General features: G+C 45.0%; 1 protein-coding gene across 10 annotated transcripts in view; it reads left to right on the top strand.

Annotated features, from left to right (window-relative positions):
• The window catches only part of Arpp21 (cAMP regulated phosphoprotein 21), a 159,001-nt gene that overhangs the window by 80,932 nt on the left and 51,719 nt on the right, over positions 1–26,350 (top strand). For all 10 annotated transcript variants that reach the window (XM_055601647.1, XM_055601646.1, XM_055601654.1 and 7 more), the window contains 6 exons: positions 3,510–3,739; positions 8,672–8,905; positions 17,524–17,705; positions 18,426–18,530; positions 19,946–20,206; positions 24,688–24,814. In XM_055601647.1, coding sequence (XP_055457622.1) covers positions 3,510–3,739; positions 8,672–8,905; positions 17,524–17,705; positions 18,426–18,530; positions 19,946–20,206; positions 24,688–24,814 — 1,139 coding nt within the window. The remainder of the gene's footprint in view (positions 1–3,509; positions 3,740–8,671; positions 8,906–17,523; positions 17,706–18,425; positions 18,531–19,945; positions 20,207–24,687; positions 24,815–26,350) is intronic.

The raw sequence follows: 26,350 nt of genomic DNA, 5'->3' as shown, positions 1-26,350 counted from the left end.
CATAGGACCTCAAATATGATTTTAAGTACTTGTTTAATGCCTAAGAGAAAATTAAGAAGTTTTTATTATTATTATTATTATTATTATTATTATTATTGACTATTTACACCAAGATCTGTGGAGGGAAGGGAAGGATTTAGTTATTTTTGAGTCCTGTGTTAGGCTAACAGCTCTATGAGAGCAGAGAGGCCATACCCATTTTTCATCACTCTCTTTAATGCCTGCCTGACATGCTTTATACAGCCGGTTGTAAACAGTATTATTAAAAACTCTCAGTATCGGATCCTACGAGATGGTTCGGGGGAGAAACGTACTTGTCACCATGCCTTTTCAGCAGAGTTAATCCCCAGGACCCACAGGATAGAAACAGAGAACCAACTCCTGTTTGTTGTCTTCACACCCACACACACAGGACTTGGTACATGCACACAAACACACATTTAATATAACATTTAAAATAGTCAATATCTATTGTGTATGTATGGATAGGGTTCATCTCTGTTAGAGGAAAGATAAAGCACCAAACATACTCTTACTAATTTCAAAGAAGGAGAAAAGTAGACAACTGCATGCTTGTAGAAAGCCTGTTGGAAGCAATTTAAATGGAGATCTCCATCATTAATGGAGGTCTCCTGCTCCCTCAGGCATTAGTTGAAAAGGAAAACTGGATCTTGTTTTCTTGTTTCTGACTCTCCTAGGCTGAACACTGCTTCACCAAGTTCCTTGTGCATCATTAGACATTCCTCTTTCGCTTTGGAATATTTAAGTGATGACCTTGAAATTCTTCTTTAGAAGCCCAGACCCTGAACAGTCTGTGATATGGATTAAGATCCAAGCTTTTAAAAAGCCACTTCCTTTAGAACAACCCCAAGTCACCTGGCAGCAGAACTACAGCATGACCAGGGAAGCAGTTCTAGTAAGGACCCATCACTTAGCCCAGTCACTGAGCTCAGGTCCTCAGGACACACCGGTCACTGCATAGGTGGCGCTGAGTACATATTACTTCTAACTTGGAGAAAATAGAGCACAATGCTCAGAAATAAAGAAAAATGTAACTAGTTATCAATAAGCAGAGAAACAGAACAAAATGGAAGTTTGCTTCATGATTGTCATGTAATGGAAAACTAGTTATCCACAAAATTCTCCAGTAACCATTACTCTCCTGGATGCAGGTTGGAAAGGACCACACTGAACTTTAAAGAGTGGGAAGGCATTTGAGTATGTGGTTTTCTGTAATGTTTCTAATTCCATACAAAATGGACATGGCATTTATTTATAATTCCAGCCTGCTATTATTGGGATAAATAGCCAGTAGATAGAGAAATAAGAGTCACATTTTAATTTGTGCACATCTAGAAACCATAAATAATTATATATTTTAATTTGAATTCTATTTATGGTATCTCCTAAAAGCAGCAACTTAAATTTTCTCCTTTAAAAAAAAAAAGCATAGATTCTGGCTTAGAATGATGATTTGAGCCTCCATCAGGGAAGGGTATCATAGGTCAGTTTATAGATGTGAAGAGGTAGTTTAAGAACTTGTAGAATTGTTGGAAAGAGTGCTACTATGCTAAAGGGTATCAACTATACCCTGGAGAAATCGAAGTCACCTCCTTTGCAATGACAGTCTCAGCCACACTGGCGCTTTTAGAAGCCTGTATCGCTGTCATGGAATTGGAGAATTCAGGGTAGAAGGGCTAAATGAACCAAAATTGATGATGGAAGAAAGGATTGTCCCCTCTGGAGAGTTTCCTGTTATAGCCAACATGCCTATCAACATGACTATCACCTCCCCACCCAGGATCTTCAAACCAATCTATTTCTATAATGAATAATCCAGATCATCTATAGACCAGATTATTGTCCCATTCCTGGCTCATTCCTGGTCACTAAGGGATGATTTATCGGTACTTTGCCAAAAATGGGTCAGTATAATCAAAATTATACAAGAAAGGAATGAAGTTGAACTTGGATGTTGGAAGAATAAACTGTACTGGAGACCCAAGTCCTTGAGAAGGCCATTCTTCTACAACAGCCCCAATAGCTTTCTTATATTCTATAAGTGTGTTAATTCAAAACACCTGGCCATTGGTGAGCATCAGATCTCCCCTGAGGTGCCCGCTACTTCCAAAACCATCTATCCCCAAGGTTCTGACCTTTGGCATTATAAGAAAACTTTGATGAGGGGGTATTTTAATCCACAGTGCCTCGTGAAAATGCTTTGTATTCTCTGATTTCTCTATTTCACCCCCATCTCTTGCTTCTCAAAGCTCCCATTGGCCTTTCCTAGTTCTCAAATCCATTTCCCTTCTTAATCTTCCCAGACACAAACACAAGTTTCAGAAGTTGAAACAGGGGCTAAAAGCTGCAACTCTCCTTCTACTCAGGTTTTCTGGGATATTTCTATCAGATCTCCAAGCACATTCTGAGCTCCTCCACAGGACATCATTGACTTAAAAGGATTGGCTTTAAATAAAGCTTTGATCAGGAATTGAGATTAGATTCAGGCATTGTTACATAACATCACATGCTGATGTGAGGCTACAAGTTAGGCGTATTGCCTGCGAGTAATGCCCTTTTGACTCAGTTACACCCCGGGGAAATTCGACTTTAATGACACATTATTACGGCAGAAAATAACAACAACAAAAACCCTTTGTAAAGGTATTCCTTAAGGAGATTGGAAACCAATGAAACTACAATTTCCCTCACAAAACTCAATCAAATTTGGTTGCTCCTCGAGGAAACTCTGGGGTTCTCAAATTTCAGCTTTAGCTCTTCGGTAACTTCCATCATATTAGATGCATTTTGAATGAGTGTGTTCTTTCACTTCAAGAGGCTTTTGAAATTTCCACTGATGCCCTTAGAATATCTCATGCCAAAGTACAGTGTCAGTCCTGATATTTTCAGAAAATTCTCTTCCTAAGAAGACTAACAAGCTGTTTCCTTAACTACTAAAATTAAAGTCACAGGACAAAAATTGTCATCGTGAGTTCCTACAGTAATTCTGTGATCACGCTTTTGTTAAAATCTTGCTGAACAAAGATATCATAGAGAACATAAAGTTGGAAAATGAGTTAATAAATAGATTTTCTTTAAGGCCAATTATTTAATGCTAAAGAAGAAAAAAATAACTTCTTTCCTGGGAATTATTTTTAGACTTATGTAAGATGATAATTACTTCTGAACATGAATTCATTATTGATTTGAGTCAGGAGACTGTACCCACTTTTCTCTCAGAGAGAGAAGTTAACAATTGTGTTTTATAGCACTTGTCTCTGTTTCCTTCACTGGCAGAGGAACCATGGTGTCTCTAGGTTTGGATATTCCATGTATAACGTGTACCACGTGTCATATGTTATGTGTCTTTATGTCATCTTGAAACAGTGTTGTGTGAAGGATTTTGAAGGGCAGTGAGGAGAGTATAAATTCTACTAACGGCTGACCCACCCACCTGTCTGTCATGATGCATAACCCTGTCCCCTCGAATCTTTCTGATGGCTCTGCAGAGGTAACCGAGACAGCTCAGGAAGAACTTCCGGGAGCCGGCAGAGCAGCTCTGAGACTGAGCTCAGGTGGTCCGACCACCAGCGGGCCTGGAGCAGCACAGATTCGGACAGCTCCAACCGCAACCTAAAGCCCACCATGACCAAGACCGCAAGTTTTGGGGGCATCACGGTGCTGACCAGGGGCGACAGCACATCCAGTACCAGGAGTGCTGGGAAACTTTCCAAAACAGGTAGGTATTACTGAATGGGCCCCTGCCCTGGTGCGTCCTGGACTCTATCCAGGCCATATGCTTGCTCTCTCTTGACTTTGAATTAACTAATGGCAGGAATATTAATTCCATCCCATTTAAGGAATCAGGAGGTATTATTTAAGTGGGTTATTGCGTCTTTCTAGCTAATCACAGGCTTTAAGCTCAGTTTCCTTACTGGTGAAATGTAAGTTATTGGATGTTATTTGAACCCAATTTACTTAAAGCTTAAATAACATCATTTTTTTTTTAAATAAAGATGATTACCTTGGTAAATACAGATGACAATTATTTTTAAAAAATCATTATCTACTGCTCTTAAATGTACTGCTATGGCATACTCCTTGCATCTGCCTTATAAAGTCATTATAATAGTAATAGATTCATTCCTCTAGTATAGTAGTATAGCAGCACACTGCTCCTCTGATCCTGGATCTGTTGTTTTTTTATAATGCATGCACCTATTTCCTCCTCTGATGTATGTAAACAGTAATATCCCTACATCTAATGGCTAATTAGGAAGACAAAAACCTTCAATATATGCAAAGCAGTTTGCGTAACTGGCACGTTGCAAGTGTCCAATCACCTCTCACTTAGGTTTATTACCGCCATGGAATGTTTGTATCCCTAACTTGCAGATCAGGAAGGCCAATCTCTGGAACCTTCTTGTGTTTCCAAACCTCACTAAGAAGTGAAGATAACTCTTTTGTTTCTTTATGACTTCTGTTTTCTTCCTCCCTTGAGGAAATAGTGATATTTTAAGAGAGACAACTTAAGGAAGGTGTAAGGTGCTTAGGACGAGGTGACGAGGGCCACAACTTTAGAATGACTACAGTCACTCTCAGCTGGAAAGATGGCTCCACCTGTGAACGCTTGCTTTGCAACCACAAGAGCTGGAGTTCCATCCTCAGGCCCAGTCAAAAGAGGGGCTGGTGGCATGTGCTGGTAGTCTCAGAAGTTGGGAGGAAGAAACAGGTGGATCCCTGGGCTCTGTGGCCAGCCAGCCTAGTCGACTAGTGAGCTCGGGGGTGCAGAGATACCACGGGTCAAGAGACCAGAGGATGATGCCTGAGGAATGATACCCGATAGGACTTCTGACCCTTGCCCTGAGAATAAAAAGGAGGTGGGGGACAACACGGTCACTTGAACTGTCACTGGGACTTGAACTGTAATTCTGACAGGACCTGGGTGTCAGGAGTGCCGTGCAGGAGTGGAGGATGTAGGCAGAGGCTGGAGAACGCCAGCTGAAGCCTAGACATCATTGCCCTGCACTGACTGCCTTCCAGACTTGTGCTAAAGCAGGAGAGAAAGAGTTTGCACAAAATCTGGGTCCATTATGCTGATAGTTTAGCATAATTACGTTGTTGACAAATTCCTCCTAAGAAATTATCTCATGTTTTCCTACATAGAAGGAAAATTAATAACGTTTATTCAGACACTTCACTATATACGGATTGTGGAGCTCCTTGGAGAGCCCAGGTGGGTAGGTGCCCTCTTCCTGAGAGCTCTGCTCACTAGCTGCTAAGCTCTTGATTCCAACTCTAATTAATTGCTCTCCTATCCCACTATCACAGCATCTGAAATCCACACAAACTGCCGCAATGCTCTTGAACTCTTGTAAACTAAGAAAGGTTAAACAGTTTTAGTTCTTAAGATGCACTCACCAAGTGCCTTAAATGGTGCACTCAAAAATTCCAGCACCCCAAAAGAGCTCTTACCATTTTAAAATTAATCACCATTTTCCACGCACCAGACCCCTGTCACTTCTAAAGCACAGCTCCTCGGAAGCATTTAAAACACTTCAACAATGTTAAAACACCGCACTCTTTGGAGAACCATTAGAGATTATAAGCACTTTAGACTTTTTTCTTTCTTTCTTTTCTCTTAGTTTAAGTATCTGCCTTCAAAAGCTTGTCAAGGTGCAGACATGGAATGGAGAAAAGAATTTTTTTTTTAAGGAGATCAAGAGAGGATGTCAAAACAATCTTAAACCCCTGCAAGATGGTTTTATGAAGTAAAACTGCCAGTATTTGCTGTCTTGAGCTTCAGAACAAGTTTCCGATTTATTTTCTAATTGGTATGGCAGAGTTGAAAACTCCTGAAGTCTTTCAGAAGCCAGATGTGTTTTCTAAAATAGGACATTCTAGGTCCTCTTCTGCTTTCGTAGGTTCTGGCTCTAATTAGCTAATAGTGAGACTTTCCATGTTGGAGAGTTCTCCTAATTTAGCCTAAAGCACACTACTGAGTGCATGAGTGTGGTCCCTTGGGAGGAGGGGGCTGTTTGCCGGAAGCCCAGCACATGTCTATGAAGTTGTCATGCTGACCTCAGGAGCATTCTTTCGATGGCCCTTATGCTGCAGCCTTGCTGTCCCCTCGGGACTGGCAACGTGGCATGAAAAATAAGCACACACTTCCTCCTGGCTCTGCCTCAGACATACCCTGCTTGGTCATTCTCCCGCACTGTTGAGCTCTAGAGCAATATTCTCAACTTCAGCATCCTAAAATACAGAAAGATTCAATGCATCACAGCGTGCCTCCTCCAAGGCTTTGGAGTCAGGAGGTGTCAAGTGGGGGCTGGCAATTTGCCTTCCGGCATGTTGCCAGGTAACAGTTGTCTATACTGTGAAATGACCCCTTCATAGGCATGAGACATCCCCTTTTGTTCTCATAGTTTAAGAGTGGTTACATCCTTTTATTTTCTAGATGTAATTCATTTCCAGTGCTGTCTGACCTCATGCCAACCTCTGAGAATTGTTTTTAGATGTTCTAATAGTAACTTCATTGCCTTCTTTTTAATTTTCTAACTTGAATGCAAGAGACTTCATCTTTCCAAGACCTCCTCTCCCTTATTTTGGTTACTCCAAATAACAGCCTGGATTTTTTTACCTTTCTCCTAAAGATTTTGGAAGTTTTAAATTACTCCTCTGAACTCTGACCTTCTGAATCGAGAAATATCTTCTGGAATTATTAACTGAAAAACAAGATTTTTGTGGCTCGGAATGCGTAGACGAAAGTGCTCAGCAGGGATACAGGGTATTATGTCGTATCCCTTGGGTACTGTGATTACCAATTTGTGCTAACTGAGGTTCTGGACTATCGGGATACCATCACTGACCCCTGGATTTGAAGGTTTGGGTACGGATACTATTAGACCGAACAACATTGCTTATTTTCACACATGCAAACACACATATATATTGTAGTTTGATTGTACTTCCATTATCCTCTGTTGCTACACCTCTCCCTGGCGAACCCCTTTATTCTTTCCAGTAAATGCCTCTCTGAATTTCATGTCATTGTTTTCCTTTTGCACCCTACGGCATTTAATTACAGCAACTTACATGAGCAGGAGAAGGGGTTATTCACTGAAATATAGGCAACTTATCAGTGGTTATACCACCAAGGAATATGACCCTCCTCCACAGTATAGCCATTAAGTGCCTACAGGTCATCAGGGATGGGCAGGGCCTCATGAGCCTCTCCCCCACTCGTGATGGAATGCTGAGGGATGTGAGTCTGACAAAGGTACCAGAGCTGCTGAGAGTTCTGACTTCCCAGAAAAGAGGGATGAAGGTTTGATGCACAATACAGTGTGTACAAGCCTTGAATCGAATTGTAACTACATCGAGGAAGCTGTCTATACACATTTTACAGCTGTATGAAAAACATTTCAAACAGACAATCCTGAAAGGCAGTCTTTATAGATTGGCATTGTGTAGAGTTAGGATAAAGATTTGGGATGGAGTAGTGACTACTAAAAGCTATGGACGTCCTTTGGGGTAATGAGAATGTTCTAAGACAGGATAGCAGGGGTGTTTGCTCTACCTCAGCAATATCCTAAAAGCTGTTAGATTCCACACTAACAGTAAAGATGAGTTTGTAGTACATAAAATATATGTCAAATAAAGCTACTGCAGTGAACGAAATGATCTGATGGGACTAAAAAGTTTTAAAGTTTATAGTGTAGTGCTCCTCTCCTACCAGCTGGACCTGGGGAAAAAATAGAAGTGTGTGTGTGTGTGGTGTGTGTCTGTCTGTCTCTTTTGAGCAGCTGGAATACTTTATTCCCTAGTCTCCTCTTATCTCTCCTCCTCCTCCTCCTCCTCTGTCTCCTCTTCTTTCTTCTTCTCAGTTGTTGTCTCCCTTCCCTCCATGTTTTTTCTTTTTTTTTTTTTCCTCATTTTCTTTTTCTACTTCTTTGGGTTTTTAAAGACATTAGCTTCAGGTCAGTCTAATATTTCAAAACATCCAAATGTTTCCTGTTTTGTGTAGAATAAATTTCTAACCGTCAGTTCCTGCCCAGCTAGCCCTAACTTAGCTCTTGTAATGATGTCTTGTGAAAACGGCTTCCAAGTCTAAGAATGGCACTGTAGGTTGTTAAGTAGGAAGAAACTGGGACTTAACCTTTCAAGGCACAGAAACGCTGAAAACATGGAGGTAAAAAAAAATATGTCCATAACTTGGTTAAGTATGGAAAACTGAGCTGTCTTCCTCCTCTTGCTTCTAGTCAGTCTGGAGGATTTACAGAAAAGATCTGTGAAGTTGAAGCACAGATTCTTCCTAGAGAGATGGGGCCTGTGAGCGGCAGCATTAATTACTCAAGAGATCAGAATTTGCAGGCATTAAGTTCATAGCTTGGAAATCCAATTTACCAGTTTACCTCTTAGAGTGTGAATGCAAAAGCTGAAGGAAGGCTTGTTTTTAAAACTCCCCCTTCCTTAGAGACAGGAAGCAAAGATTTCCATACATACGAGCTCAAAGTATGGAATGGGCACTGGGGAATCTTGTCCTTCAGCACACACCTCAAAGTCCCCAGTGTTCTTTTGTAAAAGAATCAACCTTTTTGCTGTCTAGCTATTATCTCTCTACTTCTCTGGGTATCAAATGCTCTGTTTCTTCTTATCTTTCTGCCAGGTTCTGAGTCTTCCAGCAGCACAGGCTCCTCAGGATCGCTGTCCCGCACCCACCCTCCTCTGCAGGGCGCAGCCCTGACTTCTAGTGTGGCAGCTGGTTCTCCTGGCTGCCTGGCCTATTCAGAGAATGGAATGGGGGGCCAGGTCCCTCCCAGCAGCACCAGCTACATCCTCCTACCACTTGAAACTGCAACTGGTATCCCTCCTGGAAGCATCCTTCTTAATCCACACACAGGTCAGTCCTCCCCTGCTTTCCCCGGGACACAAGTTGTTCGAAGTTCGTTCTTCTGGTTGATAGCCAAAGTTTGCTATCAAGTTGTCTGAGAAGTACTTGAGTGGGAGGCAGAGGGTGAGGACTGCTTGATGGTGATCTTGGGGAAGTCTAGATTTATAGCTATGTATGTAAATGCATTAGCATTCATATAGATTGGAGACTTCCCGGGAGTGACCCCTTCTCAAGAGTAAGGGTTGAGTGCTATGGTAGATCACTTGCCTGGCATGATTAATGCCTTGGGTTAAATTCCCAACCCCAAGAATGAAGAGAAAGAAAAGGAAAAGGAGGAGGCAGAGCAAAAGGAGGAAGAAGAGAAGGAGCAAAAGGAGGATGAAGAAGAGCAAGTGGAGGAGGAGGAGGACCACAAGGGACAGCAGCTGAGGCAGCATCTCCTTCTCTTGGTCCTCAATCTAAGATCAGAGTCAGCAGTGTCCTGAGCTGGGATATACCAATCAAAGCTTGGTGTTACATACACTTAATTCTCAGTGAGCCTGCATTAAGCCTGATGTATTTTTCACTCAAAGGCATTTCAGGAATGCAAAGCATGCCTGGGATTCCTGGACCCCTGGTCCCTGATTACCAAAGATTACAGGACTTCACCCAGCTCCTGCAGAGTAAGAAGAATCCACACGAGTAAAGAGAATAATACAAGGCATTAAATAGCCCCAAATGGGATAATAGACCCAGTCTGCTTATAGTAGGGCTGGGAAAACTGTCCTTTCCATAATTATGGCTCATTCCATGATGAGCAGCCAATTTCCCTAGGGGATCAGATAACTCCCATTTTAACAACAAAGAACCTAGGGTATTGAGCCTCAGTAGACAACTGAAGAGAATTGCTAAGGAAGACTGTCTTGGCCCCCTCCTAGGCCTCTTTTTCAGCCACCTCTAGGATCTCAGGAGGGAGGAGACTGCTGGCTGAAGTGTAACAGCCTCCCTAAGAAACAGACCAAAGCCCCCACCACAGAGAGTGGGGAGTCCAGATGCTATTCCAGTTGTGCTGACACATAGCTGTAGTCAGAGCATTGTATTGGTGACTGGAAAGAGTGAGATTCTCTGGAAAGGAGTCTGAAGTTTAGCTTTGGTGTGTAGAGTATTACTGCAATTATCTAAGCTTGACACTACAACAGCAGCTGAACATCCCGCAGGAGTGATCTGGCTGCGCCTGCTCACAGGGACAGTGCTACTGGCAATTAGGGTCCTCGAGGCAACACAGGAACTCTGGTGAAGTAGTTCCTGGAGTAACTTCGTGTTCTCATAAAGCATATGGCCCATTCGCAGAGCACAGGATTTGATGGAGATGTTCTGAAAGTACCATAAGTTGGAGAGAACAGAAACCATAATCATTTTATCGAAAACCACTTGAAAGCCTCAGACTGTGTAATTCTGGGGAGCCTTTTTTTGAAAGGCTCTGGTTTCATTGGGGTTTATTGTAAGCTTCATAAAGGATATTAAAAGAGACCAGTATCATATCTGCTATTCCGGGCACAGACTGAAGGGTGATCTGATGAGTGGCTTAAAAGCTTTTGCTGTTGATTGGCTAGAGGGCTTTCAGAAAGGAGCTCCTTCTCATTTGTTTGTGTGATTCGGTTTAAGCAGAATACCAAAGTGCTTTTTAAAAAGGCACAGCAGTGTGTTTTGTAGAGTATTATTAGTAATGCTAGCACGGGTTTGCCTATGTGTGTATATATTATCATATGTAATCTCACTTAGCAAAGAAAGAGAATCCGGCTGCTGCCAAGTCCTGATTCTCATTCATTAGATGGAGTCACTTGGGGCTGTTATCAAAACATCTCTTTTCAGAAAGGTTCTCAGCTAGAGGGAAGGCACTGCTGAATGGCTCCTCCACAGGCATGAGTCTGCTCTGACAGATGCTAGGCACTGAACTCTTCCTCACAAATGACCACAGTTATCGACTGTATTTGATAATAGAGCTGAGTGATGGGAGGTGAGAAGTTACAGTTCCTGGCCAGGTGGATGGCTCAGTGGTTAAAGCACTAGGTGTGCAAACCCAAAGACAGGAGTGGGGACCTCTTGACATCAACATGGGGCCTCACGCGCAGCGCAGTCACAATCATACACAAGCACATCTGCAGCCATGAACTTGTACTTATGTGTGCACGCACCCGCACACTCCCACACTCCCAAACGCAACTGTGCCACATACATGCAAACATACATACACATATATACCATCCACATACATACGAATAAAAGAAATTATAGTTCTTTCTAGAGTGCCTTTAGTTTCATTGGTTAAATATATATATACATGCTGGGAGGGAGAGATGGCTCAGTGGTTCAGAACACATACTGCTCTCGAAGAGCATCCAAGTTTGGTGCCCAGCGCTCAGGTCAGGTTGTTCACAGACACCGTAAATCCACCTTCATGAGATCTCACATCTCTGACTTCTGAGAGCCCACACATAAGTACACACACACACACACACATTGAAAACTAACAGAGCAGAGCAAACAGAGTAAGGAGTAGATGAAAAAGCTAGATATTTAAAAATTTAGGAAGTTTAGGGTAGGGAGCATGGTAACAGCTAGTGACTGAGGGATGCTGGGAGAACATGGCAGTAGGTTTGTTTTGATGTGTTAAACAGCCACTGCAGTTAGCTGTTTGTTCTGTGTTTGAGACTTAAGCATCTTGTTTCCTGTGCCCTCGGCAAGTTCTCTTGCTCACTCATTTTAAATCACTTTGTGAAAAAAAAAACTTTACAATTAATTACTTTATATATTAATTTATTACATTTGGCTTCCCTAGAATGAGTGCTAGGTACAATGTGAGTACAGGATGGTTACTGGAGAAACAGCATCTACCACCCATCACATGTTTATCAGATCACACAGTGCTTTTACACCCAACGCTGTATGTCTGAGCATGTGATCTCTGTATGAAATTACAATCAACCAAGCTTACAAGATTGGGTCAGTAGGTGAAGGCACCTGCTGCTGAGCATGAAGGGAGAGAACTGACTCCTTTGAGTTATGGTCTGACTTGCTGATGGATGTGTGGTATAAGAACTCGTGTGTCCCAATCATATGTCTCCTGCACGGAACAAAGAATGGAAGAATGGAACATCTACTTGTACCATGGCTTTAGCTTTTGCCATGACCTAAACATAGGGCATATGGAGAATCTTTCTGTATGTTCGTTCCTACAGCCTCTGCAGGAAAGCCATGGATATGAATTTCATGTGTATATGAGAGTATGAGGTGGGGTGTGTGTGTGTGTGTGTGTGTGTGTGTGTGTGTGTGTGTGTGTGTGTGGTGTATGTATTCAGGTGTGGACAGACGCTAGAGAGGGATTTTAAATGTCCTGCTCAATCGCTCTCCACTTTATTCCCTTGAGACAGAGTCTCTCTCTGAACCTGTGGCTAGACTAGCAGCCAGGAAACTGTAGCAGTCTAGCTGCTTCACTGATATAACAGGCAAGCCTGCAGCCACACCAGCTTTTCACATGGAGCTAGAGATTCAGGCTCAGGTCCTCATGCTTGTTCAGCAAGCACTCATACCTACTGAGCCCTCTTCCTGTCCCTCAGATGTTTGAATTTTGTTTTGGCCACAGACCTTTCTCTCACTCGGTCTCATTCAAGCCCTCTTGATTCCCACTGGCTATTTGTAGGTACCTGCATGAGTGAGTCGTCACAAAGCATTTTTCTTTCCCAACACTGTCTTGCCTGCCAAGCAAGTCCATATTCTTCATCATGATCTTCCTTCAGCTGTCCTGGACCCAAACCTCTTTTCCCTTTGGGGTAGTTTTATCAGAAGTTTCACTGCAATTTAGAAATGCCAACAAGCAGGCCTCTCAATCTCGTTGATGCCCCTGAATGCCATATTGTCATACTACCTTCTCTTCATCTTGTGCAAATCTGTGACTGCTATGGTCACAGCAATTGTGGGGGATCTCCCTCTGAAGAACTTCTCAGTACTGTCTCTTTCATCTGTTCTTCCTGGATTCAACAATCCTAGAATTTTATCAGTATTCCTAGCTCCTGTTTATCCAAAGTGTCTCTACATTGTCCTCAAATATGCCCTGAAATATTGCTGCACTGTCTATCAAGATCTCCTTCAAGGGCTGAGCTAATTCTCGCCTCTCACAAGCCACAAGCTTTGTCAACATTTGCACACAGTAGGAAAAGACAAGCCCTCCCCTTGCCAACCTCCATTTCTCTCCCCCTCCCATGTCCACTCTATCACACAGGAAGCAGACATGCTGTGGTGTCAGGAGCTTATGGCTATTTTATTTCTTATGTGTCTTGCCTTGTCACCTAGTCAACAAGGCATTTATAAACTCCTGGAGGGGACATGTCCAGCTGTGTTTTATTTTATAACACTTAAGGACACAAACATGCCACACTGTGCCTATGGAGGTCAGAGGTCAGACAACCTGTGGGAGTCTGTTCCGTCTTTCTTCTGTGGGAATCCCTGAGGTTGAACTTAGCTCATCAGCCTTGGTGACAAGAGCCTCTACCTGCTGCACTATCTCACTGCCATACTCAGTTTTTGTGGTTGTTTTGTCTTTGAGACAGGGTTTCTCTGTGTAGCCTCGGCTGTCCTAGACTTGCTTTGTAGACCAGGCTGGTCTCAAACTCACAGAGATCCACCTCCTTCAGTGCTAGGATCACAAGTTACCATGCCCAACTTGTAGTCAGTTATTTAAAATGTTTTTTTTCTTACCTGCAATAACAGTAAAATGCCCCACCTTGTGCAATTATTTAATAATTACCTATTATTGAAATAATAGCGGATATGTTGATGTAGACAGCAGAAAACCTTCTCAGCTATCGTGTTTTAAAGGAATGTGTGTTTTACATGCAGTCTCTTTCTCTGCCCCTGCTTTGAACCAAGGGCACCTTCACTTATTTCTGACATCAAGCATTTCCCCCCTGTGCCCACTGTGCATGCTGTGTCCCACGAAGCCTACCCTCCCCACACATACCCCACTTCTGCCACAGTCACTTCCAGCAGACTGAGTGAGCTCAGGCCCAGCCAGGCTGTTCTTTCCCTTGCATTCTGCTGCAGCTGTCACTCAGACTAATTGCTGGTATTCAGTGGAATTTTTTCTGGATTGGTGGGATTCGTCGGACACAGAGGAGCTTTCTGTGGCCTGACTTGAAAGCCGACAGCCGCCTGGTCTGGGTGTCCTGGAAAGTTCCTTTTGTTCTCTTCTCTGGCAGCCATGTGGCTTTCCCTCAGTTCTGCCACCTTCCCTGGGTGAGCATCAAGCCAGCATCTTACTCTTCCTGCCCTTTCCAGGCCCAGCCACCTCTGTCTTAGGAATCATTAGAACTCTTGCAGGCAATTATTTGGGGCCATCTCTTGCTTTGCACCAGGGTGCTAATCATATTTCAAGCTGAGATTGTAGAGTTTATCACAAAGGACACCTGAGCTTTTGGGGTTGTAGTCTAAGCGAAGTTAGAGGTAGAGTTTTAAATGTCTCGGAGGGAGGTAGTGGCTAAAACCAAGGTCATAATAAAAAGGATTCCTTCATGTGTATGAGAGACTTAGTGTATGTGTACGTATGTGTCCTTGTGTGTTGGTGTTCACTGTTCATGAAGGGGCCCGTGTTTGTGAAGGTGTGTGTGTGTGTGTGTGTGTGTGTGTCCTATGAGGACACAGGTCAACAGCAGTGGTCATCTACCTTGCTTCTGAATCAAGGTCTTTTATTAACCCCGGGGGCTCACCTGATTGGTCTGGACTCACTGTCCAGGCAGTCCCAGGGATCATCCTGTCTCTACCTCCACACTACTGGGGTTAAAAGAAAACTGAGCATCAGAACACTCAGAAGGATGATAGAAATGGTTTTAAACTGAAGCAGTTTTTTAGCTTTTTTCAAGTTGTTGGTTTTGGAGAACAATAGAGTACAAGTTTTGAATCTAGAAGTAACTTGGTTTTCAAGGAAAAAAAAATTCATACAATAAGATGTAGCTAAAATTAAATGGCAACAGTAAGAAAGCAGGTACCTGGGACATTAAGAACTTCCAAAAAAAAAAAATGTTGCCTAGGTGTGGTGGCCATGCCTATAATCCTAGCATTCAGGACTTTGGGGAGATCCTGAGCCCCAGTGTTTCAGGCCTGGCTGGGTGTAGCCTCAGTAGAAATCACTCCACTTCATTGGCGTGTTTTCTGTTACTGTATTTCTGGATCATTTCCTGTAGCAGCACGACCTCCTTAGTCCTGGGAGGCATATTTGTTAATATGCGATGAATAAAGTTTCTGAGTTAATTTGTTTACTTCGACTTCATGTCGGTCTTTTGTTTTACGAGTCTTCCATGTGCTCCCCGCCCAGAATATTCTGCTCCCTTGAGTCAGCTTTTAGATTTACCCCAGCCAACCTCACCTTCCCGCTCACTTCTTGCTGCTAACTTCTCTGACGAGAGTGCCAATCCTAGCTTGTTCTGCCTATAGACGAGCAAGAATGTAGAGGCAGTTTTTCTGTGTCATTACATGCCTCTGTTTCTCAATAAGGCATGCTCCTGAAACCCCTGTGTTTCACTCTGTACAATGCACAGGCTCAGAGGCTTGCCATACGGGGCTGCAGGAAAGCTTACTTTGCTGCAGGTACCTAACACCAAGGAAGGAAGGAAAGAAGGAAGGAAGGAAGGAAGGAAGGAAGGAAGGAAGGAAGGAAGGAAGGAAGGAAGGAAGGAGGGAAGGAAGGAAGGAAGGCTTTCTCCCTGGAGCACCACACTGGTCCAGGGAGCCCTCCTCCTGCTAGGCATTTTTCTCAGGTTCCTGCAGCACACTTCTGAGTTCATCTTGTAGAGAAACGCCCTCAGTTTCTCTACACCCTGTGGGACTGCGGGCTATGGGAAAGTGAAGAAAGCAGTTGGCCGGTGCATGGATCAGTTCCCTCCTGTACCGTTTCTTCTCCTTCCTCTCTTGCCAATACTGCCGTGACTCTTCCTAGAAAGGACCACAGCTTCCGCCGCTTCCATTTTGCCTGTCTGGATCCTCACGCAGTGGCCGTCGCCTTCCGGTTGTCACTGTCGCTGTGGTGGTTCTGAGTCGTCCTGTGGGCTCCTTGCCTGTACTTTGCTGAATCAGTGATGTTGGCGGCACTGGGGAGTGAGCCAGCCTTGGAGAATCACTGTGCAGTGGCCTCTCCTGGTTCTCTTCCTTGTTGTTTTTGTTTGTTGGTGCTGCTGTCGTTGTTTATTTTGCTGAGTACGTTGCCTGGTCTCTCTGGGCCTAACTTTATTTCTGCTGAGGTGAAAATGAGAAGGCACATTCTCAGGGCTGTTGAAAAAGCAGAGAACTATGGGCAAGGACCATGCCTGCCGCAGGGGAAATATGCTCTTTTTTGCCCCTCATCTTCTGTTCGCTCATCTCCCTCTTTCAGTCAGCACATGACTCTCATTTCCATGTCCTTCCTGTGAGTCTCCACTTCATCTTTTCCTAAACTGAAAAGCCACACAGTCACTAAGCAGCCAACAGCATCACAGTAAACATGCCGTTATCTCAAAAGGTGAAGCTGTGTATTTGGTCTACAGGAAGAGGGCCCCATGGTAAGTTTGCATCCAGCATAAGCAGGATCCTCCAAGCAGGGTCCACACCTCTTTAAAAATATAAAACCGTAAAAAGGACAAAATTACAAAATCTGAGGGAAATGGAAAGAACAGGAAAAATTTATATTAAGTAAGGCAGCCGGCTTGAAAAGATAAATACTGCACATTCTCTGTCATATGTGGACCTACAGTCCTCCTGTTATGTGTACGTATCTATGTGAGAGCAACTATGGGGAGAAGTCTGGCAACAGAAAGGGGCCCATGAGATGCAAGGAAGAAGATTTTAAGGCAGGGGCTATGTGGGTAATAGAATACACGTGGTTTGTGGTTTGTAACTAGAAGGGGGAGTAAAGGGGACAGGAGGGTGCAGTGGGGATGAGAATGAGAGAGATGGGGAACCCCTCAAAGGTAAGCAAGGAAGAAAACGCTATGAAGAAAACCTTTACTTTGTGTATCAATTAAGCAAATGAATAAAGAATAAAGCAGGCATCCCTGGCTGTGTGTGCTCAGCGAAGTGAGCAGTGGATTCATTGCAAACCTCTTGTTTTGTGCATGCATTTGGGCACCTGTAATAATTCTCTTTTGGTGGTCAGAGGTGAAATCAGTGCTCTGGCAGGTAACTTGTGAGTGGAGGTAGTCAGACTTGTGTAAATGGAAAGTAACTGTCGCTCAGTGTACCTTATCTCACTGATGATGATGGAAGGGAGAGAACCCAGGATTGCCTCTCAGCAGTCCTCTCTACTGGGTTCCACTACCCACAGCTGTCCCAGTTTCTCTTCCAGTGCCAGATCACCCTGAAGGAGGAGGATTTATTTGCTGCCTCTTAAATGATAGCAGGCTTACACGCCGTCATCCAGCTCAAGTTAGTGTGGGTCACAAGCAGCAACCCGTTGCCCTTGGAGCAGGGTCCATGTCTTGCGTTCCTATCATTCCTATCGAGTGTACTTTCCCTTTAAGGGTTTTTTTTTTTTTTTTTTTTTTTGTGAGAATGCCTTTTATTTCTGCAGGAAAATAAACATTGAGACAATCGGCTGAGTCAGGCTTCGTGTGGCTTCATTTCAGGTCAGCCCTTTGTGAATCCGGATGGGACCCCTGCCATCTACAACCCCCCTGGCAGTCAGCAGGCACTGCATGGCACTGTTGGGGGACAGCCACAGCAACCCCCCCAGCAACAGCCGTCACCTCAGCCTCAGCAGCAGGTGCCACCATCACAGCCCCAGATGGCAGGGCCGCTGGTCACTCAGGTGAGGGGCTGATTGGAAGGGGGCAGCTGAAGAAGCCAGCTAAGAGAAAGGGTGTCCTATGTAGCATCAGTGTCCATCAGGCTTTTAGATAAAACCTTCCAGAGCGTAATCACTGTTTCAAGGGATGTTATCGGCTCATGCCCGACACAGGTGTCTATAGGGTGAGAGAAGGTGCTAGGAAAAATGGATGCACAGTGTCTTAGGCCTAAACCCTCCTTGTGAAAGCAGGGGATGCAACTTGTAATCCTTCCCCAGACGCTGAGTTAATTCACCCACCACAGGTGAGACTGTTTGTACAGTTAGTGCTGAGCTCTTCGTCGGTAGGAAGAACAGAAATCAGTCAAGTCCCAAATGAGCTGGATGCTCATCACTGGGCTCCTATGAAAGGTGCAGAGATACCCTCCTTCCCTAGGGAGGCAGGAGGAAACCCAGTGTGTTCTAAACGGGCTCCCTGATGAGCTGCTGTCCGTGGGCTTCTGACTCAGTTCTTGAGCATCATGCATAGGCCCAGAGCGTCCAACCAACTCCGGTGCCCAGGCACGCTTTCCCGAGCCTCCTCATGACCAAGGCTGCCTGGCTCTGACCCACTCAGCCTTAGGCTTTCCTCTCTGCACTGAGTGACCTTAGGGAGCCTTTAAGGACAGGAATGTGCAGCCCCTGGATGGAGTCTCACCCCCCCCCCACTCTCTTGTTACCTGATTGCTGTTTTCTTCCCTCCAGTCTGTCCAGGGCCTGCAGCCGTCTTCCCAGTCTGTGCAATATCCAGCGGTCTCTTTTCCTCCCCAGCATCTCCTGCCTGTGTCACCAACGCAGCACTTCCCCCTGGTACTGTATCATAAGCATAACACACACACACACACACACACACACACACACACAGGCGTGCGCACGAACGCACACACATTCGCTTGTGCTTACACACATACACTCACACTTGTGTGCCCACAGACACATACACACAGGCACATGCGCTCACACGTACACAAACTTTCACAAGTACACACACACACACGCACATGCACGCCTACACACTCACACACATACTCACACAAGAGCACTTGACACACACACACGCACACACACGCACACGGACCAGTCTCACAGGTTCTGCAGTCTCCCTGTTCAGCTATAGATGATGCTGGATGCATGGCCCGGGCTGACTGTGAGGTCCTTGCATACATGTAAATGTCTCGTGCCTGACTGATCATCCACGCCTCCAAGCAGCTCGCTTTCTGTCGCCTGTTTTTCCTAAGTTCAATGTTTCTGCTAGCTAAACAGCTGGGGAGATGCCTCAGGCAGTAAACTGTTTGCTCAGTGTGAGGAGCTGAGTTCAAGTTCTCGGCTGGGCACAGGGTGCACACCTGTAGTCTCAGTCGTATGGAGAGAGAAATGGGGGGACCATTTGGGCTTCCTAACCAGCCAGTCTAGCCAGGAGAGCTCCAGGCTCTGAGAGAGACCCTATCTCAAACACTAAAGTGGAGCAATGTCAGAGAAAGACACCCAATATCGGCCTCTGATTTCTCATGTATATTTACACCCATGCACACATACACGTTACATGAACATGGACACACACACACACACACACACACACAATTTACTAGGTAAGCATAGCCCATTATCCTTGGAGTTTGATGTCATGAGCAAACAGGTTACAAGATCTTGCTGTAAAGTTGTCAGGATTAGTAAAACTCCAAGTCAGAGTGCAAACCACCACTACCCTCAGCTTCTGATGCCAGATGTTGTAAGAATCCAGCCCCCCGGTTCCTTTACACGTTTCCTGACCACAGTGAGGCCTTGTGGAAATATCAGTATCAGGCTAGGCCAATGAACCAACGTTGTAAGATGGGTGTGTGGCTCTCATCCCAGAAGGAGGTTCATCCTCTCTGGGGCAGGCATATCAAGGCCTGCTGCTTCCAGATGGCTGGCAGCAACACCTTCCTTCACTGCAGTGACTCCATTCTAGAGCCTGACCCCTCAGTGATTAAGAGAGCATTTTCCTTCCGTTGAAAGATTTCGGCCAAATTGCTTCCCACTTCTGGACTCTTCATCTGAACAAAGCTTCGTTTCTTGTGTGATTTTTTTTTCCTGTTATGTCTGGCTGAGGAATTCTTCCATTCTTTTCAGTGTGTGCTTCCTCCTTCCTCTCCTTTCAAGCGTGAATGTGTGTCTGCCTCAGTTTGCCTTACTCCTGAGCAAGCCCCCCTTACAGGCTCTTGGTGTCTTTGCCTGGCTCACAGAGAGAAGAGGTGGCCGCGCAGTTCAGCCAGCTGAGCATGAGCCGCCAGTCCTCTGGAGACACGCCTGAGCCCCCCTCCGGTACCGTCTACCCGGCCTCCCTCATGCCACAGCCAGCTCAGCCACAGAGCTATGTCATCACTTCTGCGGGCCAGCAGCTGTCCACAGGGGGATTCTCAGACTCTGGCCCTCCCATCTCCCAGCCGGTCCTTCAGGCCCCACCCTCTCCCCAGGGATTTGTACAGCAGCCCCCACCTGCACAGGTAAGTGTGGGCTTCCCTTCCCTTCTTCACCACAGATGGCATGTGGCCCTTTGACTTCTGCCCTCCCCTCTTGCTCACAGTCCTGGTCTCCATCACTAGTATGCTTTGTCCCCTTCACCTGACAGGCAGGACTGGGACCTGGTAAAGCAGATGAACCTCACAGATGGTATAACCTGGGGAGGACCCATCCTTCTTGAAGGTGGTGTAAGGCCATGGAAAGGACTGACTCTGGTTTAGGGAGATGTACACATTTGTAAACCCAACACCGAATAGGCAGAGACAGGTGGATCCCAGGGGCCCTACCAGCAAGTGGCTCTAACCAAATCAGTAAGTTCTACCAGTTAGAGACCCTGCCTCAAAAAAAAAAAAAAAAAAAAAAAAAAAAAAAAAAAAAAAGCTGGATGGCTCCTGAGAAATGACACTTGAAGTTGACCTCTGTCTGTGTACATGTAGACATGTACAGACATATACACACTTACATACATACACACACACACACACACACACACACACACACACACACAGAGCATTGGGTTCTGTGTGGTGCTCTCTTCACAACAGGGGAGCCAGGCAGGGAATGCCCTGAACCAGGAAACTTTAAACTCTCTCCCCTGCTGCTCAAGAAATTTGTTTTTCCTTCTCATCAATTCACAGCCACCTTCTAGAGCTAATCTCCAGGCAGGCATGTCTCTATGAATACAAAGGATGGAGGAAAGCCAATATCCACTGTCCTCACCTCTTCCCCAGGAGGGCTAGAGCCCACTGCGATCTCACAGGTAGCCATTAATCATATTTAATTGACTGGAGCATGTAAGACACCACAGATCACTGATTTTTACTGTCTTCTCGAAGACTGATTGCGTGTTCCTGTTCGGCACCAAACATCTCTGGAGCTCTCCCGGGTATCCCTTGCAGAATATTGGAAGTGATTACTGTCACGATGGAAAATGCGCACCAGCATTTTCTGGTCCATTTTCAAGGCATACACATCCCAAACAGCTTCCATCCTAATTATGAAGTATAGCCTGGGAGGTGCTGCTTAAAGTGCGTGTCACCGCGGTACCGTTTGTTCCTCTGCCTTCACATCTTGAATAAATTATTTTCTCTTCAAGCCACACAAAACCCTCCACCAGGAAATGATTTTTCCTCAGTTGTTCATTTTGAGTGATTAATTAACGCAGCACCTCCAGGCACCATCTCAGTAATATTTCTTCCCTAGTGGGATTTAAAGCGATGTTTAAAGCGATTTTAAGTAATAGGAGAAACGGTCCCATTTCTATGTTAATTATTTTACCAATAAATGAAGCATTTCAAGCTTAGTTATTGGGAACAAACAGACCCTTAGATAGAGGTTCAGGCCACACCTCAGAGTGACTTCTGGTGTAATGAACAGGTTAGCGTCTAGTTAGCCAACTGTGTAACGTTGGGAAGAGCTCAACCAACTCAGTCTGTGGAGCACCTGCCTTTGCATGTTTGCTGCCTCTGGCTCCTGGGTGCTCTCTTAATGCCATGGGAAGGAATCCACCACTCACATGAGTGAGACTAAGAGCAGCCAGGGGTAGGACATGGAGAAGAATTTCTTACCTTCTCATCACTTCCTGGAATTTATTTCTTTCCTGTCTTAATCCAACCACTTTTGGGGTCTCTGCATCTTAATGTGGTCGTTCAAAATTTACACCCCTGTAGGCCTTCGCTATTTCTTTCTCACTTTTCTTTTCTTCCTTCAAAGCTTTCATACTGGTCTTTCAAAACATGTCTGTGGGCTCAGCTCGCTCTCCTTTCTCTAGGATGGAGGATTGGAGGAACAGGATGGGCCAACTGTCCATTAGCTTCTGAATGTTTGATGTCACCATTCCTAAGAACTAAACAATGACCCACCATGGAAAAGTGTTACTTTACAGTTGTCCAAAATTTTGCTAGGTACAGAAAGAAAGAAAATTAAAAAGAAGAACAAGAACAAGCAAACAAAAATGAGTAGCTTCTAAAATTTACATGTCTCCGTGAGGTTTGACAGTTTTTAAAATTATGAATGCTATTTGAAAAGGGTTTGACCTTCATCCTTTATCTTTGGAGGTTTTTGTTTCATACTGAATGCTAAAAAACCTACAGAATCAATATCATGGGCCGAGGAGATAGCTCAGTGGTGAATACATCAAAAAACCACAGCTTGCTCTTTTTAGACCCACACGCTGGAAGAGAATAACTGACTCTCACAGTTGTCTTCTCCCTTCCACACCCATTCCATGGTATGCGGATGCCCATATCTGTCTCCTCGTTCCCACAAACACAAACATACTTATATACACATAGTAATAATAACTGTTTTCAAAGAATAGATTTTGGATCCATAGGCTTTTATCAAAAGAACACATAATCTTTCTTTTACAGAAACAAAAACGGAATAACAGACGTGTACATAGGACGTTGATGGATAAGTCAGATATTAGCTGCCCTTGCTCTTGATATTATGAGGCATCTATGTAAGATGTAATATAGAATGGCTTATAATAGTATCACAATTTTCCGGAACAGAACCAATCAACTTACTCAAGAACTGCTTATGTTTTATTGATTTGGATTACCTTATAAGAAAGAGAGGACAGGCTGGGGGGATGCCTTAGCTCACAGCATGCTTGCCGTGACTGCATGGAGATCTGGGTCAGAATTGCCAGTGCCTGTAAAAGCTGGACATGGCTGTGAGCATCCCCCACAGTAGAACTAGGGAAGGTCCAGGGCGGGATCAACTGGGTCCCTAGACTTTCTCGCCAACTTGTGTAAGCAAGGTGTTGACCTCAGTGAGAGACCCTACTTCAGAAGTAAGGTGAAGGGACTAGAGAAACGGCTCACCACCTCAGAGCACCCGTTGTTCTTGCAGAGGACCCAGAGTTTAGTCACCAGCCCTACATGGTGGTTCACAGCTACTCATAACTCCTGTTCCAGGAGCCGGGATATCTTCTGACCTCCATGAACAAGGCATGTAATTAGTAAACTGCTGATTGCTGAGAAGTGAGGCAGAGTAGTTCTAGGCTCTCCGATCCCTCTTCTTGGTCATCGACCGTACCAGAAAGGGAGAAAAAAGTTCACATTGATCCCATGACACTGCGGAACCATGTCGATACAGTGTTTTTCTTGCTTCAACCTTAATTTTGAGGGAAGGGAACCGTGACGCACTCTAGTAACAAGATGGAAAACTGATGCCTTCTTGACATAAGCAAATCAGAAAATAAAAATAACTATAAATATTAGAGCTATAAAACGATTGGTTCATAATCTTATTCTACACACATGATGTGTAAACTCTGAGGTGTATAACCGTTTTCCCTTTCAAGATGATAAGAGAAAAGCTAGAGGCCCAAAGAGAGAAGGAATTAGCTGAAATCAGTAAGAAAATAGCATTGCATAGCATTAAAAGGGGGGCATTTGACCTCAATGGGAACATTTAGGATGTTTTCACTGACTGTCAGTCATTAAATGGTACACAGAAGGTTGGCTGGCCTAGGGTTACAGACCTATAATCCCAGCATCTGATGAAATGAGGCAGGAAAACTGTGAATCCAAGGCCTTCCTGGGCTACAGAGTGAGTCCAAGGCTGGGTCATTAAGTAAAAGTGAAAGGATCCCCAAAGATGGATGGGGAGATAGATCAATCAGTAACACCCAAGGAATGACACCCTAGGCTGACCTCTTGCCTCCACACCAATGTTCACACACACATGAACATGTTTACACACACACACACACACACACACACACAAGATGCCTGGAGATATAGCTAGGTGATTGATAAGGCACTTACCCAGCATGCATAAAGGACTAAGTGCAATCCCCGCTACCAAAAGTAAGTTTGCAGATATACATTAGCAACACCTTGATACAGGACCCATTTGTATTGCATGTGCTGCATACTTTGACACGGGCTTTGTGTAAATCACTCTCTGAAGCCCCAGTTAGGCATCAAGTGTCCTTTCGCTGCTCATGACACAGTAATCCAGTGGCCAAGACTTCTCCCAGGAAGTTCATTTTTCTTCCATATGGCACTGGCTGGTGTACCTGACCCAGGCTACCCCCCCCCCCCAGCATCTGAAGATGGAGGGTTGCCACTCAGAGAGGAGGAGCGTCTGGCTTCCTGACCCAGCAGGATAGATCAGGTGTTTCCCTGGAGACTTAAGTTCCAGCATCAGGACTGCGTGTGCCCTTACAGTCCTGGTTTGGGAATGGCAGCCATCAATCACTTCTGCCTCTCTACGTTGATCAAAGCAGGTCACGGAGGGTCCTCAGCTTCCAGAGCATGGGCAGGAGATATCTCCTACCATGGGAGAAAGAGCCTGCACGTTGAAACAGGTGTGAGAGAAGGTGCTAGCGGCCCCCCTATAGCATCTGCCACAGTTAAATGACACTGTATCGAAGCTGTGGGCTTTATGTGAAAAATATGTTTCTTGTGCACGGCTCTCATGTCTGCTCCTCTCTCCTCATGTCCCACAGATGTCCGTGTATTACTACCCATCTGGTCAATACCCTACCTCAACCGCACAGCAGTACCGACCCCTGGCCTCCGTCCAGTACAGTGCTCAGCGGGGTCAGCAAATACCCCAGGCCGCACAGCAAGCAGGTACGAGAAATCTGTTTCCTTTCTGCCCTCCGGCTTGGTTATTTTTTTTGATGGTGAATTTCATAAATGTGCTTATTGGATGGATACCCCAAAGAGATGACTTAAGTCATATGCTTTCCCTACCCTGGGAAGGGTGCAAAGGATTTTATTCCCTGTGTGGGAAACTAACGGGTATGAGAAGAAGACCAAGCACATACTCGCCTGTGCCGTGCGCAGCTGTTCCCCGTGAGCTATTTTTACATCCTCCGAGTTTATTTTAAAGCGGAGAGACAGGAGCGTCCCTATCTTCCCAGCCCATGCGTTTTTGTTTCCTTTTCAGTTTAAGGAGAGTATCTCCCCTAGTTCTCAAGGAGCCAAATTAGGTTGTGTTGACCCTACCCTAAAATCCAGTGCCGTCCTTAGAAGAAGGTTTCCGACTATACGGCGCGCTCTGATGGAAGTCTGACTCCGTGGCTCAGTGTCCCGATGGCCACAGGCCTGCCACGCAGGGCCCAGGCGGCAGCCACTGTGCAGTGGGAAGGGGGGCCGATGCACTGTAAGAGAGTGAGTAGCAGGTCTCACAGTGAACCGGTCTCTTTCCCTACTGTGTCACACCTCCTAAGGAATGCCGTAGAATCCCGAGAGCAGCGGGCGCCCCGCAGGGCTGAGAGAAGCACCTCTAGGCAAAAGTCTGTGTCATTCCTGCTGACCAAACTGCAGGGGGAAGCTGCTAATTGTCATGCCGCCGCCGGTGCCCGGGAGACTGCCTCTGTAAGTAGGTCACGCTAAAGAGCGGGGCTCCTGCTGTGGCTTTCTGTGAACGCCTGCTCGCGGAGACTGATGCCTGCGCTGGATACGTGGAAACACAACTATGTGATATGTACAGAGGCGTGTGGGTGGCATGGATAAAATACATGTTGTTTTTATAAGCTAGGGAGAAAAACCCCTCACATTCCATGCCAAGGATCAGCTGCAGGCACAAACACCCCAAGAACTCCAGGCTTGACCATGCTAGAGCTTTGCTAGAGCCAGACTGGAGACAGAATTTGCTTCTTCTGCACCTTGGATGACTATGTGTTCATAAGTTCGTGTTATGACCCGTTTAAAGGCGTTTGAGAGAGATTAGAGGAGCCGGCAACAGCCAGTTTTTAATCTTGTTTAAATGGTGTATTTCTTCAGGACCTCTGAGTAGCCTTTGTACTTTAATAGAAGTAAGAACAAAAGGGTTTGGAGTTGTTTTTTTAAAGGAAAGCCTTGGATGGTGCATTCTGTGATTGCCAGGAAATCTCCAGCATGTTGGTAGGGACTGCGCAGTTTCTCCTGCTCAGTCCTGCAGGATAATTCATTTGCATGCCGAACTCTCCCATCTTCATCTGCTAATGTTTGTTTAAAGATTATGTTTTAGGACTATGAGAAAGGTCAGTTGTCATGTGAACATGAGAATAAGGATTGAATTTTATCTATAGAACCCAGGTTAAAAAAGAGATACAGAGAGAGGAAGGAAGGAAGGAAGGAAGGAAGGAAGGAAGGAAGGAAGGAAGGAAGGAAGGAAGGAAG

Source organism: Psammomys obesus, unplaced genomic scaffold (assembly GCF_907164565.1).
Source record: "Psammomys obesus unplaced genomic scaffold, mPsaObe1.curated_primary_1811, whole genome shotgun sequence".
NCBI classification, from domain to species: domain Eukaryota; kingdom Metazoa; phylum Chordata; class Mammalia; order Rodentia; family Muridae; genus Psammomys; species Psammomys obesus.
The sequence above is the reverse complement of the archived record's forward strand: the minus strand, read 5'-3'. Positions and strand labels throughout refer to the sequence as shown.